Below are 18823 nucleotides of genomic sequence, written 5' to 3' on the forward strand. Positions count from 1 at the left end.
GTTGTACCAACATCCATTAGCTTTAATTGCCGGAGTGATTGATGTACTTGACAACACAGATGGAACATGCAGGGTGTCAGCCAAGGTTTCTGTCACCCACAGGGCTATGGCAGAGCTTTTGCTCTGCCTCTTTTCTGCTATCTCGTCCTCCTCCTGCACCATAAAATTCACTGAAGGAGAGCTCAGTGGCATGACTGAAGAAATAGTGCTGATGCACTGTTTCAGTAGAAATGCATCAACGCATGTAATCGGTGAGTTGATACCTGACTTGCTCAGCCTGTGTCACAGCAGCCTACCTCACATGGATTAGAACATTTCACTGCATTCCAAGGGTTTATGTAAAGGTCATGTATCCTAGAATGGGAGGAGACAGTCTCATTTCCCAGCTCTTGCTCTGAGCAGATCAGGTAGAAACCAGCTCCAGTACAGAGACTGTGCAATGCTGGGTCCCAGTGAAGATGCCCATTTGGTCATGGGGCACCTTTATCAGTGGAAATGAAACTGGCTGTTTATTCCAGAACAGTTTAGGTGTCAAGGTAGTGATAATGTTACCTCTTTATTCTCATACACTAACAAATTTCACATTTCCTGGGGGTGTCTCCATTTTGCCTTCACACAGAAGTTATAATGTGGTAATGCAAGTGACAGAACTGTAGCTACTAAATATTGCTGTATCTGTGCATACAAATTGGTTGAAGAGAAGCAATACTAAGTTTACTTTCAATAAGTATGACAGAAATATGGGCTGGCTGAATCCACATTCCTGGGGAAGATCACAGCAAGGCAGTGTAAAGGTAGACTGGACACACACCATGAGCTCTGGAGATTTCTACAGAGAAGTGGAGTGATAGAAGGGGAACCTGTTGCTAAAAGAGCAATTAAAGAGTCAGAAAGACTGAGCACAGAAGAGGAGAGGATTCAGACAGAAAAGTAGGGGCTGTGTCTACAGAGAGGACAGGTCATGGAACAAAACAGAAAATTATTGGTCCTGAACCTGGAGAAGAGTTACTGTGGAACTTGTAGTGGGGGAAAACATGCTGGCCACCAGAGTGGGAGAGAGCAGCTCTAGATAATGCCGACAACAGGATCCTGGATGTGAAATTGAGAGTTGGTGGAGACCATAGCAGGCATTTTTACAATGAGAGCAACTAAAAACTTAGGAAATAAACCTGATATTGTGAGGAGAAAGATCCTTTGGGATGCAATCATAAGGATGTCTTGAAGCTCTCAGAAATTGAAGTAGACAGAAAACTTCTATGTCTGTGAAAAGTACAAGTGGAAGCTGAGAATGAAGAGGAAGTTGAGAAGGGTGATAATAGTCATTCTGTTTGTTAATTATGCTCTCCATGGAAGGTATGGGTGACACACCATGCAGAAAGAAGTAGAGGCAACAGGCAGCATATACACTGTCTGATTGGGGGGATTTATTTAAATAGAAGAGTGTAGTTTAACATTGTTAGAAGAAAGAATGTTTATTGTACTGAAGCAAAACTATCTACAGAATTTCTATCATGCATCCTTTTAATGATGGGTCAGAAAGAGGAACAGAGAAAGTAGGGATGAGGTTTGAAAGGTCTGAAAGCAGATGACAACCCATCAAAGCTAATGGACCTGAAAACATGAAAGGTTCCAGTGCCAGTGTGAGAGAGAATGGGCTAATGCTGGAAGAGATCAGATGAAGGCTGAAGAGGGAGAAAGTGGCTATTAAAAAAATGTTGAAGAAAGTACTGCTTGATAAAATCATTCATGGGAAAGACATGAGTGAAGGATGAACCAAGACTGAAATTTGAAGAGAGACATGAAAGCAAAGAAATATGTGCTTAAGGGTTGGATGTATCATCATTGTAGGACTTCAAGTAGTTAAGGATGAGTGGAGAAGACTGCGGGACAGAGAGAATTAGCAAGATTTTAAAGGCTGATAGGTGGGATAAGATGTAACAGCAGAATGAATGGGCAGAGAGGCAGCAGATGGTGTCTGCTAAAAAGCTGGGAAAAAAGCTGGAAAAGAGAGCAGATGCGGAAGAGAAGAGCCTGATAGATCAAACACAGATGGATTAAGTTGGAGAAGATGAAAGAATGCAAGATGGGACAAAAAGAATTTAGAATAACTGGGAAGTGGCAGGATAACCCACTATTACAGCCTGTCTCCCCAGAGTCTGCAGAAGGTTTCTCATCAGAGAACCACATCACACATATTCAAGACAGTCCTTTATTTCTGTGATGTCAGGCCATATATTGCAGTGTTTTCATGTCACATAGTCACTTTTATAGATTGATATGACAAAAAGTATCTGTATTGACATCGCATCTGATTGCAGGAAAAAATAATCTTGTTACATGTCAATCACTAGATGGCATTTGAATGGAAAAACAAACAAAAAAACCCCTCAAAATGTCCATTGTTTAACGCACATTCAAGGATGATTTCAGCAAAATACTGTTAGAACAAATAATGTTCTGTGGAAATGTGTGTGTTTTATTCCAGTACCTTGGGATTTAGGAGCTCTAAAGATGAACAGCTAAACTGTCAACACCTCTGCAACTATATAAAAACATTCACATTTATCTGAGTTGTATACTGACTGGATATTGGCCTAAAGGAATATAAATGCCTTTAGAAGGCTTTGTATGCCAAATCCATCAACTGTTTAGCCAGAAAACCAATATGTCTGAGAAACAGCCTTCCAAACCCACCAAGGAAGGACATCTGTGCTAGTAACGCTCTTGATTTAAGGAAGCAGTAGCATCATATTAGCTGGACTCTTCCTACTGGAAGAGGCTTTGAAGGATTTTTAATGGTTGGCCGTTGTACACTCAGATATATTGCTTTAGTTTTCTTCTTTGCTCTGTTGAACGATTTATGATACCCTTCCCTGTGCCCTTTAATGTGCTTTGTCTAACCTTGTACCTTTTACACTACAGTCACCCAGGATTATCCACCAAATAACACATGACCAGCACTTAACATGTGCACTGTAAGGCAGTGTAACACATCATTCTGGGTGAGTGATTCAGGCAGCTCCAAAGCTCCACATGTTCTGGGATCTGCATTTTGCAGTTCTGATTAGTCGATATTGCCCAAGCTTTGGTTGTTTCTAGTAAACTCTGGACAAAAACACCCTTAAGAATAAAAGGTTCTTATATAAGTTTTGCACTGTTGAAAACAGAGCTGGTAGACTGTGCAGATAAAAGTCTAATGTCTCTAAAAATGAAACCAATTTCTAGTGTCAGTACTCTTTCTCATTTTTCTTTTCCCATTTATGTCACTGTAGTCGTTCTCAAAGACAGGCCATTAATCCTGCTTACAGTGAGTGATGGTCATTTCAGTTGCAAGAGTGAGGTCACTGATTTATGAAGGTTGTAGGTACATTTGGGAACACAAGATGATGGAAGAGAGTTGGCTGACATTTTTGCATAATTTGAGCATATCGGTTTTCCTTTAAACAAGGATTTCTGAAATTCTGCTCCAACAGTCTTTACAGGAGCCATTAGTTCTAGCTGAGAAGCAGAACTGATGTTGAATGGGAGACAGAAAAAAGGGTGGAGGTGGAATCAAATGGCATAAACCAGAGTAACTGACAGTATGAACAATGGCTAACAGTACTTCCAAGATAATGGAATAATCTGGTTTCAGTTAATCAGTATAGAAACTTGTGGAAAGTATTTTTATAGAAAAACTAACAACAATATGCCTTGCTGTTTATTTAAACATAAATCCTGGAGACAAAGCTAAAAGATGTGTAACTAATACTGGTGGTTTTAAGTGTATGACCAAGGTTTTATAAGGAAGGCTGGTATTTTGTGTTGCTATGAGGGAACCCAGAGCAACTACAGACAGACTTTGCTGATGTGGTGTAACACTAGTGAGAAAAGGCACAACAAACCATTATTTGCAGGGTAAAAACAATATAGTCTTTGGAATCCATAGATTTAAGAAAAGTGCTTAATTTCTTCTTTCTCTAAAAATAACATAAGCAAAGGAGTTAGCATTTCTCATAGTCATCCATTAGTCCACCCATAGTCCATACACAGTACCTCAAACCACCACTATTCCTTGGCATCTATAAAGACTGCAGGAGGTCCAACTCAGCTTCAGTGAAAGCCTTTCTTCATGTTCATCCAGCCCTAGATCCTATGAGAGGATGGATGTTTGAGAGGAGTTTGGTCTTAATCCACTCAATGAAGAGTTTGTTTGGTGTCATTTGATAAATACATGGGCATAGGAAACATCAACACTGAAAGCCTGTAACTAGACAGTGAGTTCCAGAAGCAAAAGGAATTGCAAAGGCATCTCAAGAGTCTACATCAGTAGAGTCAACTGAAGGAAGTTCAAAGGCAACAGAAAATACTTGAAAGCAAGTGTCTGCTTTTTTACATAATGAAGAGAATCTAACAATTGTTTTTAACCTCCTCTCTTAGCCAAATGCTATTCTTCCATGTACTTCAGGAGAAAGTGGATCTAAGACTTGGGAATGGGGAATTGCCCAATTGAGGATTTTCCTTAAAATTAACAATACAGAAGACTTCAGTCTTCAAAATGGTGAAAGTTTGGGACATATATACCTTGAAAAATGCCTTTCTTAATGCTTTATAATAGCTAAAGTCAAATGAAAATGGAGTTTCTTTCGGTATTAGTTTGAACTTTGTTTATTTGAGACAGTTTTTTTGCATAGAGTCTCTGACTGTAGGGTAACTAACAATATAAAACAACAATATAAAAGTGATGCTGGTCGGTTTGATTGAACATGTGGTTGACTTTGCAGGATTTGGGGGGCAATATGGTATATAGCATGTGCTGCTGTTGTGTTCAACAAACACACACACAAAACTCATGTGACGTACCTCAGCATTGCCTCAGGCACATCACAAATTTTTAGTAGACTAGGAAAAATTTTTACAAATAAAGGTTTGATTCCTAGCTCTGCAGAATCCAGATCATTATTGTTCCTACATAAAAAAGGGGAACACATTTCTTTACCTTACCCTTATTACCTATGAAGAGGGAAGATGTAAGGTGAAGTTTGTAAATGGGCCTTCTGATCTTAACAGACGGAACTATTTTGGTTTAAGGCAAGAAAACTAGAGCAAGACCTGCCAGTGTGATTGCCAAACTGAAGCCTGGTCTCAATGTCCAATTTATTTATCATGAACAACTATTTATAAGGAGCTATCATTTCAGCAAATACAAATTGTTGTACAGGTGAGTCACATCATCTCACCATCTCCCTAAATCTGTTCTTGGAAGGAGTAAAGCTAAGCTGTTAAACCCTTGCTTTGATCTCATATATGGATTTAGAAGCCAAATAAATTATATTTTTTATATAGGCTTGAGCATAGAAACATCATAATTTGCCATTTGTGATGAGACAGCCTTAAACAACTTCAGAGGAATAAATGTCAAATTATTCCAAACAGCCTTAAAATGCCAAGGTGAGGTACTTGTTCACTCTTTCTGCATCTGTAATGGTCACAATTGCTGTGATGGCTTGCTTTGACCATTCTTGCCTGGTGTGAAAGCCCTGCCTGGCCATCTGTGTCCCTTACCACAACAGTGCAGAGCAGCCAGTTCTCATGGGGCTGAAGCTGTGACTCCAGCTGTAGCAGGTGAGGCTCTCTCTGGGTCTATATTGTCAATGCTATTTTCAAGTAACACAATATTTGACGGTTTGTTTTCTAAGCTGTTTTATGTCAAGAAGCCAGACAAAGACCAACGATAAATGAGAAGACACAGAGACAGAACATGATTTGTAGAAACAGGCAGGTGCTCTTTATTTCATGTGGCACAGCATTAGGCAGACAACCCAAGAAACAGTTTCTAACAAAAACCAAAGCTATCACTTTCAGGAACCGTCCCCCAACAAGGGTCTACTACCAACAGTGGCACTGAGATGTCCTTGCCTGTCCACTCTCATCTCCCCATTGTTTGTATGCGCTTAGGCCATAGCTTAGCAGTAAGTGTCCTTTCCAAGGAGACTAACTTCTTGTGATACAATATCTTTAGACGGCGTACATACTGTGCAGGATCACCAGAGTACAGTCTCCTCAAGCCATGCTAAAATATAACGCTAACTCTGTAGAGAAGGCTGTGCAATCGCCTCGTGTCTCTCTGAGGTAATACAATGCTGTTTCTTAGCTGACAACATGAGGGGCACCTGAGGGAGGATCATTATGGCTTAAGAGTCTGTACAAACTCCTGATGCAGCAGTGAGAACCTGGCATGCCATCTACTGAGACATGGGGCGAGGACCTCCTCCACCCTCAACCACCACCAGGCACTGGCAGCACCAGAGAGCTGAGCCTACTGTCACCCAGAGGGATGAGAACAGAGATGCTCTTGGACTAGGAGGAGGAGAGGGCCTTCAAAGATCACAACAGACCGTCAGCTTTGCGTCGGTCGTGAGGTGAGGGGTAAGCAATGACGGCAGCAGGGGTGGGGGTGGGGTTACATCATTAGCACTCTGGATTTAAAGGCATGAAGAATGGCTGGTGGAAGGAAGACGTTTTAGAGACTAAGGGCAAAGCTTTAAAAGCCTTGGGATATTACTTTTAAGTATTATCTACAGGTTATTCTCTATATATATACTATTTTTCTTTCTAAATTAAGAAAATAAACATTTATTAACAAGTCACTGGGTCAAATCCTGCTCTCCACTGAAGCCAAATCCATTGACTTCAATGGGAGGGAGCCCCGTGTAAACAGTGAAGGGCAAATTTGGCCCTTTATGTCCTGAAAAGTCTGCTTGTACCCATTTTCTTTTAATCCTGCAAGGAAATACAGATTGAAGGGTGGATTAATTGTTACGGATTTCTCTTAAGCTACCAGGGGAGTGTCAAAGAGATGTGGCAAAGGAGCAAGAAAAAGGAACAGATAAGTAAGAACTGCTTTAAAGAGAATTTTATCCACGTTTCAGAGCAAAAGTACAAAAAGAGAGTGGATCTGGATCCAGCGCTACTGGCCTTTATTTTCTAAGCAACCATAAAAATCCTTCATTTAGCTTCGGTGAAATGTTACACAAGCAGAGAAAACAGAAGGAACTAAACAGTCCTTTTCCTTTGCAAACATCATATGCCCAAAGGTGACCACTGTCACCCTTTGGGTGCTCTGCTAACTCCCACTGTCTGCACAGTGCAGTGTCAGCCGCTGAAGACAAAACACGTCTACTGTGCACGAGTAAAACCTGTGGTGTCTTACAAATATAACATTTTGATGTTTTGAATATTAAAAACCACTAGGTGCTTTTAGACACAGAACAATACAATTTCAGATGCATTTACCACTTTTATTTCACTATGCAGAAACATACATTCACCATGTGTTGTGATGCAGCTGACAGTGTAATGGATGCTATCCCTCCAGTGGGTATTAGAGCTGGACACTAACGAGTTTTCAGTGGACGTTCTGTACAGGTTAAGGCTTGACTCTGAACTAGATAGTAAATGCTGACCAGATTCTCAAACAGATTTTTTTTTTCCTCTGAGAACAAAAGGGAAATCAATAGAAAACCATCACGGTTATTTCAGATTAATAATTTTCTAATGTTGTAAACTAAGTAAAATACAGATTTCTTTTTTTTTTTCTCCAAAATAACTACATATAATTTACAAGGTTAGGATCTGTGAAGGGTGACTGGAAGCTGACTCTGAACAATGCTGACAAAAATCATGAAAGTTAATATACTAAAATCATTACTACCTCATAAGGTATTCAGTCAGGTATACAAAGCACACTTTGTAAGCATTTAAATGTTTTGATAAGAGTAAAGATTCGTCATCGTTTATCGGGCAGTAATAAAACCAGATGAAACAAATATAAGATTCAAGTTGTTTACTGAATAAACTGTGTTATTGGCACATCTAATGTGTGGTACCTATACAGCTTCTAGCATTTTGGGGGTAATCTTCATTTACAATATCCATAAACAAAAGGCTTGCCACCTAACAAATTTTAATTTGTTTAGACTTTCAGAAACTGTGAAAGGCATGAATTTTTTATGTGTTACATGAGATCACTGTTTATATTGTTTATGAACGTGCAGGTATAGCTGAAAACTTAGACATTTTAAGAAAATTAAAAATGCTGCTTTTCTGTAATTTTATTGTTGCTTCATGCAATATTGTTTAACTGCTGCTGATTCAGATTGCTTTCTATGGGAAGGTATCTCTGCCAGTTTCTTTATTAACGGTCAAGATCAATTCTTCTGTACTGAAATTTTCCATAGACAGATACAAGTCAGTCAGGTTGGAACTGAGACTCCGTATAGGCTCTCGTATTCCTACTGGTATGCATGTCTGGATTCAGATGCAATCTAGGTTATTCCTGCAGAAAAGAGAACTCAGTTAATTATTTGAAACAACCACTGTCTTGCAAAAGAGATTTTGCCAATTTGTTTGTGTAAGAAAAGCTATTTGGAAACAGCATCATCCCAGTATAAGCAACTTGGACCAAATTCAAAGTCCACTGATGCCAACAGAAAGAATTAGTGACATCAACAGACTTTTAAGCAAGCCACATTGAGCTGTCTCTGAAACAATTAGCAGAATACCACAAGAATCACAGCTACTCACTCCTTAGTGACTGGTTCCATCTTCCAAATAAATAACTGACACTGAAATTCAGTTTTCTTTAGGGTCTGTATATCCAAAAGCAGGAGAGCCAAAGCGCTTCAAAAGGTGCTGTGCATTATACTCTGTTACTTACACCAAGTGCTAGGGAATACACATTGTTTTAAGAATAAAATGCTGCTATTGCTTCAAACAAATCTGGCAAGCAGCTTTTTCTTCCCCTTCTGCATACAGCGTTCAAAGCAATTTGTGCAATGGTGCTGGCATTAACAGCTTTTGCATAGCAGGTTAGTATGCATGACATGTTTCTGCACACGGAATAAATATAGGAACATTAAGGGGTCTGTTTAGCCAGCCACTACTGGAGAGCATGCCTTTACTGAAAAAGAGCTTGATGCAAGAAAAGCTGCATTATCATCTCATCCTGATAAACAATGCTGCTTTAAAACATAAAATGCTCTTTCAAATACATGAAAGCCAAGACACCCAAATACTGACATACTAATTCACTGCATTTAAAAGCAAGTTGGAACATACCTTTGCAAGTCAGTAATTAAAGCTTAACTTGTTACATATCTGCATGGGACATTTAAAAAGCAGCTGTAGGTTCTTCCCTTGGCATTTTAAAATCAAAATGCACACCTTTAAGAACAAATTATTTTTGTTCTTAAATGACATAAAAGCAGACAACAGGTTTTTTTCTGACTCCAGAATTAGAAAATTGGACTATAACAAAGCGTGGACAATGAGGACTTTCCAGAGAGCCAACGGAAGCAAATGAGTTGTTTCTCTTTCTCCAGCTGGCACCATTAAATGAAGACAGATGTTTAGAGCTGAATGTGGTTTACATTCAAACACCAAAACTGATAACCAGCACAAATGCAACTTGTAAATGCCAGCAAAAGAAAGCAAAGAGTTAGAGGTGAAATATGGTAGGAAAACATTTGCAACATGCCAGTCCAGTAAATGCCTAGGAAAATCATCTAGTCCTCTTACCTGTGGTCAATCCTCCCCATCTTCTGGTGTGATTTCTGTCTCTTTATGTACCACTACTTTGGTCACTGACATGTCAGGGTGCTGCTCTTTGGCTTCTTTAATTGCCTGAGCCAGCGCCTATCCCAAGGAAACCACAGAAGGGCAAAAACAAAAAGGAGGTGGAACATGCATGATCAGTAGCAAGGTGGAGAGATTCATGAGATATTACACAATTTACAAATGAGGAAAATGATTAAAATATGAAATATACCATCACTGATTTAATTACTAATCCAGTTTAATTTAAGGCATGCCAGTATGAATAACTATCTGTCAAAACAATGTTTAGAAATGTTCTTTTTGGCAGTCTTCAGGGTAGCCTTTTTATCAGCTTACAGATTTTACCTGATCATGATCAATATCTGCATCTCCTGTGATGACTATTCGTTTTTCAATTCTTGTCTCTGAGATGCCTCCTTTCACAGTCTAGATGGGAGGGACAAACTCATGTCAGTAACGTACTTCAAAGAGTGCTGCTACTCATCCAGAGAATGATCAGCACAGGAACACAGATGTGACTGGACACAACTGTCTCAAACAGCACATGCAGAGGGGACGACCTTGAACTGCAACCTGAGCAGCTCTGCAGTCAGCCTGCTCTGAATGACATCCAGAGGTCCTTCCAACACAGATAATTTTATGATGATAATCAATCTGCACATGTATCAGGAGGGATGTTTATATGTTAAAATTGGCAGGTGTTTATGCTAACTTTGCCCCATGAGGGACAGAATGGGCACACAGACAGCCCACATTAAGACCTATTTAAGTGCAACTGCAAGCTTCAGAAGGACATACAGGGTGGTACGGCTGTTGTATGGCTCATCTACAAAAGAGTGAACGTCACTGCAGAAAGATGAAATCCTGTTCTCAGTGAATATTGGTAGGGGAGCTGTCATAGCACTATGAGGGTTTCTGCTTAGGGAGGAACTGCTATTGAGATGCTCTCTAGGAAGCTGGAAGACCCAACATCATTTGTCTGTGCAGCTTTCAGTCTGGCTGCGGATAAGTTCCTCAGGGTACCATCCAGCAATGTGACTGTATTGCCTGAGCTGACTGAATGTCCTGTTTTGACTACATGACACAGACATACTATGTGCTTTTTACACTGTGCAGGGGTAATCGCTCAGGACTCAGAGGCAGTACAGTTATGTCAATGGAGCCTCATGATGAGGCAAATTATTCTTTCCAGGCCATGATATGATGCCAATGCATCTATACTGCTTTCAGTTCCAGACAATATTTGCAGCTACATCAAGTCACTGCACAGCAAGGTTCTGTGCTTGCTCGGACATACCCTAAGGGTTTATGACTCTCAGGACTCCTGTCAAGTCCTTGGATGATGTGTTAATCAATCAGTATAGCCACCAATCAGTACAGGCAAATAATCAATCAATATAGCCAAGTATATCAAATAGTACAGCCAAATAATCAATCAGTATAGCCAAAGACAGGTGAATGAAGAGAGGTACCCAAAGCATAGAAAATTTTGTCCAGAGGGTAGAAGCATGTGTCCACATGTTAAAATAAACCATGGAATTGAAGTCAAGAAAGCACAGAGTCTGGTCAAAAAAGAACTCCCTGTTTTCTGAGGACTCACTTTGGTGATATGTGTAGTGGTTGTAGTGCTGGTGGTTTCAGACGTGATAGTTTGTGCACTCATCAATACACCTGGTTCAGAGTCAGCACCGCAATCCACCTAGAAACCAGAAGAGAAAATCAGTCATTGGAAACATTCCCCTGAGCACAGGGAGGCAAGAACTGGACTGCTAACCTTTCCTATTTCTACAGTTCTTCATAAAGTGAGTATCTAATGGTAGCAAAATGATTTCCATTAGGGTGATCATCTCTCTGCATCTGGAGGCTCCCATTCTCTTCTGGAAGCACAGATGAGACACCAGGGCTTTTAAATCCGTAGTTTCATCAATGCCATCAAAAGGGCCCCCACCAGACCATGAGAGTCACCCTCAGGTAAGTTATTCTTATGTACATCCTCCTCATGCTAATATCTAATACTTGAACAACTTAGTTTACACTAAGGCATGCATTTAAACATGGGTGAAGAAACATGGGTCCCTTAAGGGCATGTTAAATTAGACCATGTCTTTTGCAGAATTTCTTACCTGAGAAGATTCATATGTAATGGTTTTTGTTTCTGTATGGACTACTGGCACTTCCTTTGTTGAAATTTCAAGGTTTTCCCCACCAGTGGGAACACTGCTGAAACTGACAGTCTCAGTCTTCACAACGGGCGACTGCATGAACAAAAAAAAAATTGGAATGTTTAGCAAAGCTTATGGATTTCTCAGAACGTTTTTCTTTCCTTGGGAAAAGAAAGAATAATTAAGTGTTCTGCATTTAACAAAACAAAAAAAAAAAAGGAGAAGATTCTCCTCATTACAGTGGTACATGCATGTATATAATGCTAGCAACATTTAGCACTTTCCTAGATTTCCTGAAAACAAAGTTTAAAAATGTTCTGAACACTACAAGAGGCAATAGGCACAACCTGAAACACAGGTAGTTCCCTTTGAACACCTTTTCACTGTGAGGGTGAAAGGATCAAGGACTGGCACAGGTTGCAGTTAAGAAGAAGCTCTCTGGACATGGTCCTGGGCAGCAACCAACTCTGTGTGTGTCTGCTTGAGCAGAGGGTTGGAGCAGATGACCTCCAGAGGGCCCTTCCAACCTCAAATGTTCTGGGATTCTCTGATTCTAAATTTTCTTAAAATAATAAGGCAATGGCTTAGTCTTCTGTTTAGCTTTCAGCAGCTGAACAGCAACAAAACCCCTCTGCAAAACAGCTCTGGAAATTCTCCTAAACGGGCTAAGATAAGGAACCTGTCTTGTTTAAGACACAGTACACTTACTTGAAATTGTACCAAGCATGGAAAAACCAATCTAGTTCCTGTCTTAGAGGACACATGAATTTTGCCAGTCTTGACAGACTTGCCCGAAGAAAATGCCAGCTGAATTCTTGTTATCTTTTGTATAAAATGCCATGAAATTAGGTCTTTCTCTGTAGCATGAAAAGCGCTTTTAGGTAAAACATGCATGGCATTTTGCCAATGATGGAAACAAGCAACAAGCCTTGCAGGTGCCACACAAGGAGGAAATAAGAGAAGAAACAAACTGTCTGCTGTAAAGATGAAATCATACAAGCTTGGCACTCTTTACTTTCCATTACAGGAATTCACTTAGTCCACTATTGCCTACATTTGCAATTCAGCACAGACATGACTGATTCAATAACGAGTTACCTCAAAATGAGGTTTTCTTTCCAAAGACTCTGTTGTTCTGTGCTCCTCCGCTTGCTCACACGAAGCAGCGGCACCGACTCCTTCCTGTTTGGTTAGGGCTTTCCCAGCCTCCTCCCTTTTTTCCTCCTTCGCCCCCTCAGTCCCAGCAGATCCCTCCTTCCCTTTCACGCCGGCAGCCACCGCCGACGCTGCCTCAGCCTGGGCATCCAGCGCAAGTCCAGCCACTTTAGCAGGATCCCCGCCTGCATGCACCTCCATCCCATGTCTCTCCTTGACAACTACAGTCTCCTGTACAACCTTCTGCACTGTATCCTGATGCTGCTCAACTGCTTGCTTCATGTCACTGGAAGTTATCTCCTGAGACGTCGTCGTGTCTATTCTCTGCAGGGAAGGGGGAAAAAAACCTTCAGCGTCAGAAGCAGACAACATTTTTTGCAGTAGCTCCTCAGCTTAACGTACTGTGAACATAAATTAAAAAACATGGGTATTATATTTTGCCAATTTATTTCTCTCACGTTGCATGGATTTTCATTCTCAGGGTGTCATCAGTATATTAGAAATGGAAAACAAAGCAAGGATCATGATTTTTTTAAGAATGTAGAGAAGTATCAAAGTCAGTGTTTTCTCCGTGGCGTTTCTGCGTGAGTTTTATAAAGGCAAAATACAGCACCTTGCAAAATGACCAAAAAATAAAGTGAAATGAGAGAAAACCTGCTTTGTTTTGGTTTTGATTTTTTTCTTTTCGGTGAAGATTCCATTGTGGTCTATTGTAGCAAATGAAAAGGCACACAAATACATGCATTAGTTACATAGTTCTGAATTGTGCAAAAACCAGGAAACAAAAGAAAAGCAAAAGTAATTGGTGTGTGGTTATAACACTGATGGACGGAATCAAACGGCCACCTGAGCCCAGCTATGGGAAGTAGAAGTAACCCCTCCTATGAACTCAGTCGGTTTTCTGGCGGACTCTATTAAAGTGAAGATATCTGAACCATCCAAGGTTTTTTCACCGGTGGACTGTTTAGTCTAAATAGACAAAGAAATGTAGAGTCATACACAGAAGAAAGACAGACCCATATGCACTGATATATTAATTGCCAAAACCAGAGGCAGAGACGGAGGAAAAGGAAAGAAGGTTGCAGGGGCACAGAGAGGTTTGAAACAGGAAAAGAATGGGAAAATAAATCAGAGCGAATTCATAATGGCTGTAGTAAGCAATAGTTACAAAGCGTAGTTGTTAGCATTGGCATTTTGCTGGTTCAAGCAAACTTTTTCTTTTTTTCCCTTTTATTAACAAGCCACAGCAGCAAAATTACATTTCAGTAACACGGATCTTTAAATAAACCAGAAGGGTTGAAAGCCTTATATAATGTCTGCTTCAGACTGTGGGACGGATTCAAAGTATGAGAGAAAAAAAATAAGCTGGGTTGGCTGCTGTCAACATAAAGCCAGGCAGCAAGAGGACCGAAAGGTAGGGTGGTGTGAGGGGATTGCCTAAAAGAAGTCATGCTTTTATCTTTAAATCGTGGCATGAAGTCAAAGCCACTTGTTACCACTACTTTTGATGAAGACGACTCGGTAACATAGTGAGCAGTAGCAATGGTAAATGGCTGTTCTCTGGAATATCTCCACTCAGACAGGCTCTTATCTGTCCGGGCAAATGCCCCTGCTTTTACGGTTTCACTGCCAAGGTGTTTTTCTGCTTTGCCAAGCTGTAAGCTTCCCAGTGTACCATGTAACTGCAAATCCTGGTCCATCCTTAGTGTCTTTTTCAAACTCTCCTCTTCAGGACTTTGCAACTGAGATTCTGCTTCCTTTATGGGTGTCAGGGAGTCGGACAGCTTTCTTTTCGTGCTCTGCACGTCGGATCCCCGCCTGGCTTTCTCATCAGTGACAGGCTTGAGGATTTCATACTCGGCCACTATTGGAACGATTTTCACAGATTCTTGCACTTCCCTTTCCATTTTTTGCAAAGTTTTTACTGAAGGCTGTACTGTTTTCTCGCCCTCTTTAGCTTTACTTGTCACAGTTACAATTTTCCCAGATACGGTATCATAGGACTTTCCTAGGGTGAACATTTTCTGCTTATTCTCCTCATTGGATTGTATTTCACTTTCCAAGTCCTCAAAGCTCTGCATTAGAATGGTACTGGATTTTAATACCTCAGGTGGAAAGGCAGTTTTACTGCTCACAGTCACTACTTTGTATGCCAGATTTTTTCCCGATTCCTCGTCAACTATCTCAGAGGGTATTTTGTCTATAATAACCCAATCCTCAGTGCCCTATATTTGAGATATAAAAGCTAAATTAGAATATCTGAAGGTTTATCTGTACTTCAGGAGCACTAAAGCATGAGACTTTTAAAAAACCATTGCTGCCACTCCTGAAAGCATATAATAACTTTTACCATTATACCTCTAAGAGCAGTTATCAAATAAATAAACAGAACCACCTTAGGCAAAGTATGATTTCTTTGCTTATTCTCTCCCCTCAGAGGCCCATATAATGTGGACACAAAAAATTCCTTTTACCACACTACTTCTGTATTCATTTGAAGCAGAACAGCATTTCAGCACATAATTTAGAATGATGATTGGAATCATCCCGGGGTTAAAAATCACATATCACAGTGGTTCATAATGCTACAGTCAAAAACAAATTACAAAAATAGGGCAAATAAGCCCATTCAACTGTTCCCCAGTTGTCACAAACACACTGTTGATGAGGTTTTAGAATAGTATGCATTTGTATATAGCTGTAGCCTGCACTGAATTTCCTTGTTTTCATTAGAATAACATCAACCCCCTTCAGGATTGTTTAAACCGAGCAGTACAACACAGCAAATTGTGTAAACTAAACATACGACTAAAGATTCTGAATGGATCTTAATTGCAGTGTCTTTTTTTCTCCTCATGCGAATATGCTATGTGATTTGCTTTGGCTATGCAATTAGCATCCAGTTATTTGACCTTAAGACCATAACTCTAGATTTAACTAAGCAACTGAGGTAGTTTAAAATCAAATGAATTAAAAATAACCTCTAGGGATGATGGGATACTTTTCTGGATAATGATTTGATGAGAAGTAACCAAAGAGCCAGCAGATTCTCCTTCCTGCAGCTTCTTCTCTATCACACTTGGCTAATAGAAAAACCAATAAAAATACAAAGTTCACCATCACTCAGCATAATCTAAATTCATTTGACAGCATAAAGGAAATTCATTCTACTGACAGAAGTGCCCCATTCACCATAACATTCTCAGTGAGGTTTATGCTGGGAATGCATGCACAACCGCAAACAACATCCACAAACAGCACCGCGCAAGTAGATTTCTAACCAGCAGAGAAATCAGTCTCTATTAGGAAGCCATAAGCTGTGGAGGGGACACATTCCACAGAATTTGGTCCCCAGATTACATCTCGGTTTGAAACTTATGAAATAATAATTCAAAAATATAAAAAAGGGAGGGCTTGGAAAGGAGAAAAGGTAATAAAATAATAACTAATTGCCATCCTATGTGACTGCATTTCAAGCAAGTACTGTTTGTTTTTACCTGCATTTCAAGGAATGTAGTACCTCCCTTCTGCAAAAATATGAGTTTTTCTGATTTTTCTTTTTCTTCTTTGGTCTAATGTCAGGGGAATAAATGATTTTTAGTAAATGGAGGGTATAAAGTCCACTATACTTTACAGCAGCTCAGCATATTTCTCTACTCTACAAATTATTAATTGCAATGTAAATTAGGAAACAGAATTAAAAATATCCACTTAACGGCAAAGAGGTTTCCAGTAAGAAGTGAAATCGGTGCCTCTCTGTGGTGAACGCAAAGCAGACATGAGCATACCATTTGTGTAGCATGAAAACCACTAAATTGAGTAACGCCTGGGGTGTGGATGCACTGTGTTTGTTTCATCTCATATTATTCACTTGTGACTGATGCCAACTTACATGGCTTCCACCAGCAGATGAGAACAGGCCCCTCCACCTTCACCCTGGACGAGGCTCTTTCCTGAGTTTGCAGTCCTTCCTACTGAAGCAGGCAGGTGTGCCCTGCAAAGATTTCAGCCCTCCCTTTCTCCCTGCTCATATAAGAGGTCTCAAGAATCCTTTTCCTACACAGGAAGCTAACTATTATCACTACAGTGTTACACCAAAATCCTCCTCACTTTTATTGCATCAGTGCCTTCCCAATGCTGTGAGATTTTTAAGAGTATCTCCGCAACTTGGCTAACCGAAAGAATTTTCAATGTTGGCAAAACTCAATTTTCCAAGCATTTTGAGCCCACCTTCTCGGCCGGCCACCATTGTCATTTGGTCAGACAAAGTAAGCCCCTGCAGAGTAAAACAGGTTTCTTACCACCTTATCTAGCCACTTCAGTGACTAGTGTACTTGACAGACATGCCAGTGAGGTGCTATAACTGGCATGATAAAAGGGTACCCAAGAAAAAAGGTAGAAATTTAAAGTAAGATACAAAAGTAGAAAGAGAAAGGGATAAATGGTGTGAAGAGATGCACTGACTATGAAGAGATGCACAACTTCTTTACTTCTGAAGTGTTGGTTTAACCCAAACCAGGGCAGATTAAACAATGTCAAGGAATTTGTTACTATGACAGCTTTCATATTCTGTAGTTATCTGGCCACCATCATGGCAGATATTTCAAAACTATGTTTTTCACAACTATGGAAAAGCAAACTATTTCCCCTACTACTGTAGGAAACCAAGTGGTGACAAGACAGGCTTAAAGTCACATTGACCAAACACACACAGATGCCAAATGCTCAAACAGCTCATTTTGAAAATGCGTGTTTCCCCTTCTGTTCTCATTTTGTATAAAAGAGCTACAGGTAACAGTACTGAATACATTTTTTAATTGGATATGCTAAATTAAATGTGCTACTTCTTTGACTAGCAGAAGGCACTACCTAATATAGTTCTTTGTGCTCTCTATCCTGACTGCCTCTGCATTTCCCACTAGACATCAGGGTGCTGATTTTGACCTATGGATGACTTCAGTTTTTTCCTGAAAAATTCCGCTCTCAGCAGGACATGTGAACTGAAACCATCCTGTTTAGTGGGACCAAAAAAGATGGCCAGATGTTTTCTACAGCAGGGGTGCTGTAGTGCCAGAAGTCACCTCAGAGGTAGGCTCTGATAGCTCAAATCCTCTTTCAATTTTCCATAAAAATACCTTCATTTGGATGAGGTTCTGTGAGTCACCTGTAGATTACTTAGATACAGCTAAGATACAGTAATTGGACGTTGCTTTCGAGCAAGTCATTATCTTCTAGTAACAGAAGACACACCAGGTAAGGTTAATCTTGCCTTTTTCCTTTCCAAACGAAAGGTTAGATTCAGATGTGTTTCCTCAGGGTGAAGCCTGCATAACTGTGTCATACTTTGCTATTACTCATGTGATTTAATTAAAATTTTTTAAATTAAATTTCTAAAGTAATAAAGACATTAAACAAACATGGTGGTGCTGTTACAAGTTTTCTTCACCTGCAACCCTCTGATTCAGGCTCAGCTAGCCAGCTGCTCCCTTTTCAACACTTTCTTATATCTTTAGTATGTTCAAGGTATCTTGTTCATTACACTTATAATTTTAAGAAAGAAATTCTGTAATTTCAACTACAACCAAACTAACCTGGTTGCAGGGACTATTATGATTCCTGAACAAGACAGTAGGAGCAACACTAAGACTCCTCTGTGCAGCTCGTAGAAGGTAAGCTTTGGACAGAGTCTGCTTTTTTAGGTATTTTAATTTAACTTGAGGGCCATGCTAATGTATGTCTGATGCTGCTATCAGCCACTGGTTAGATGGGTATAATGTGGGAGGGGAGGAGGTGAAGCCTTTTTCTTGGCAACGTTCCTTACCCTAAGAGGACAAGCTGACATGTGCTACCTGCGTGCCTCCAGGGACTCTCTTCTCCAGAGACTTGTGTCTGCAACACCAACCTCTGAG

The 18823-nt window shown here is 40.1% G+C and overlaps 1 protein-coding gene across 1 annotated transcript in view; it reads right to left on the reverse strand.

The window, feature by feature from the left end:
- Positions 1–7461: 7461 nt before the first annotated feature.
- The window catches only part of LOC103808694 (band 4.1-like protein 3), a gene marked incomplete at its 5' end in the record, with an annotated part of 19890 nt that continues 8528 nt past the window's right edge, over positions 7462–18823 (reverse strand). Inside the window, 9 exons of the mRNA XM_009081499.1 lie at positions 7462–8317; positions 9559–9675; positions 9943–10023; positions 11198–11296; positions 11721–11852; positions 12858–13238; positions 13761–13883; positions 14411–15139; positions 16412–16486. Of these exons, the coding sequence (XP_009079747.1) occupies positions 9565–9675; positions 9943–10023; positions 11198–11296; positions 11721–11852; positions 12858–13238; positions 13761–13883; positions 14411–15139; positions 16412–16486 (1731 nt within the window). The remainder of the gene's footprint in view (positions 8318–9558; positions 9676–9942; positions 10024–11197; positions 11297–11720; positions 11853–12857; positions 13239–13760; positions 13884–14410; positions 15140–16411; positions 16487–18823) is intronic.

This window comes from Acanthisitta chloris, unplaced genomic scaffold, assembly GCF_000695815.1.
Source record: "Acanthisitta chloris isolate BGI_N310 unplaced genomic scaffold, ASM69581v1 scaffold19520, whole genome shotgun sequence".
Taxonomy (NCBI): Eukaryota; Metazoa; Chordata; class Aves; order Passeriformes; family Acanthisittidae; genus Acanthisitta; species Acanthisitta chloris.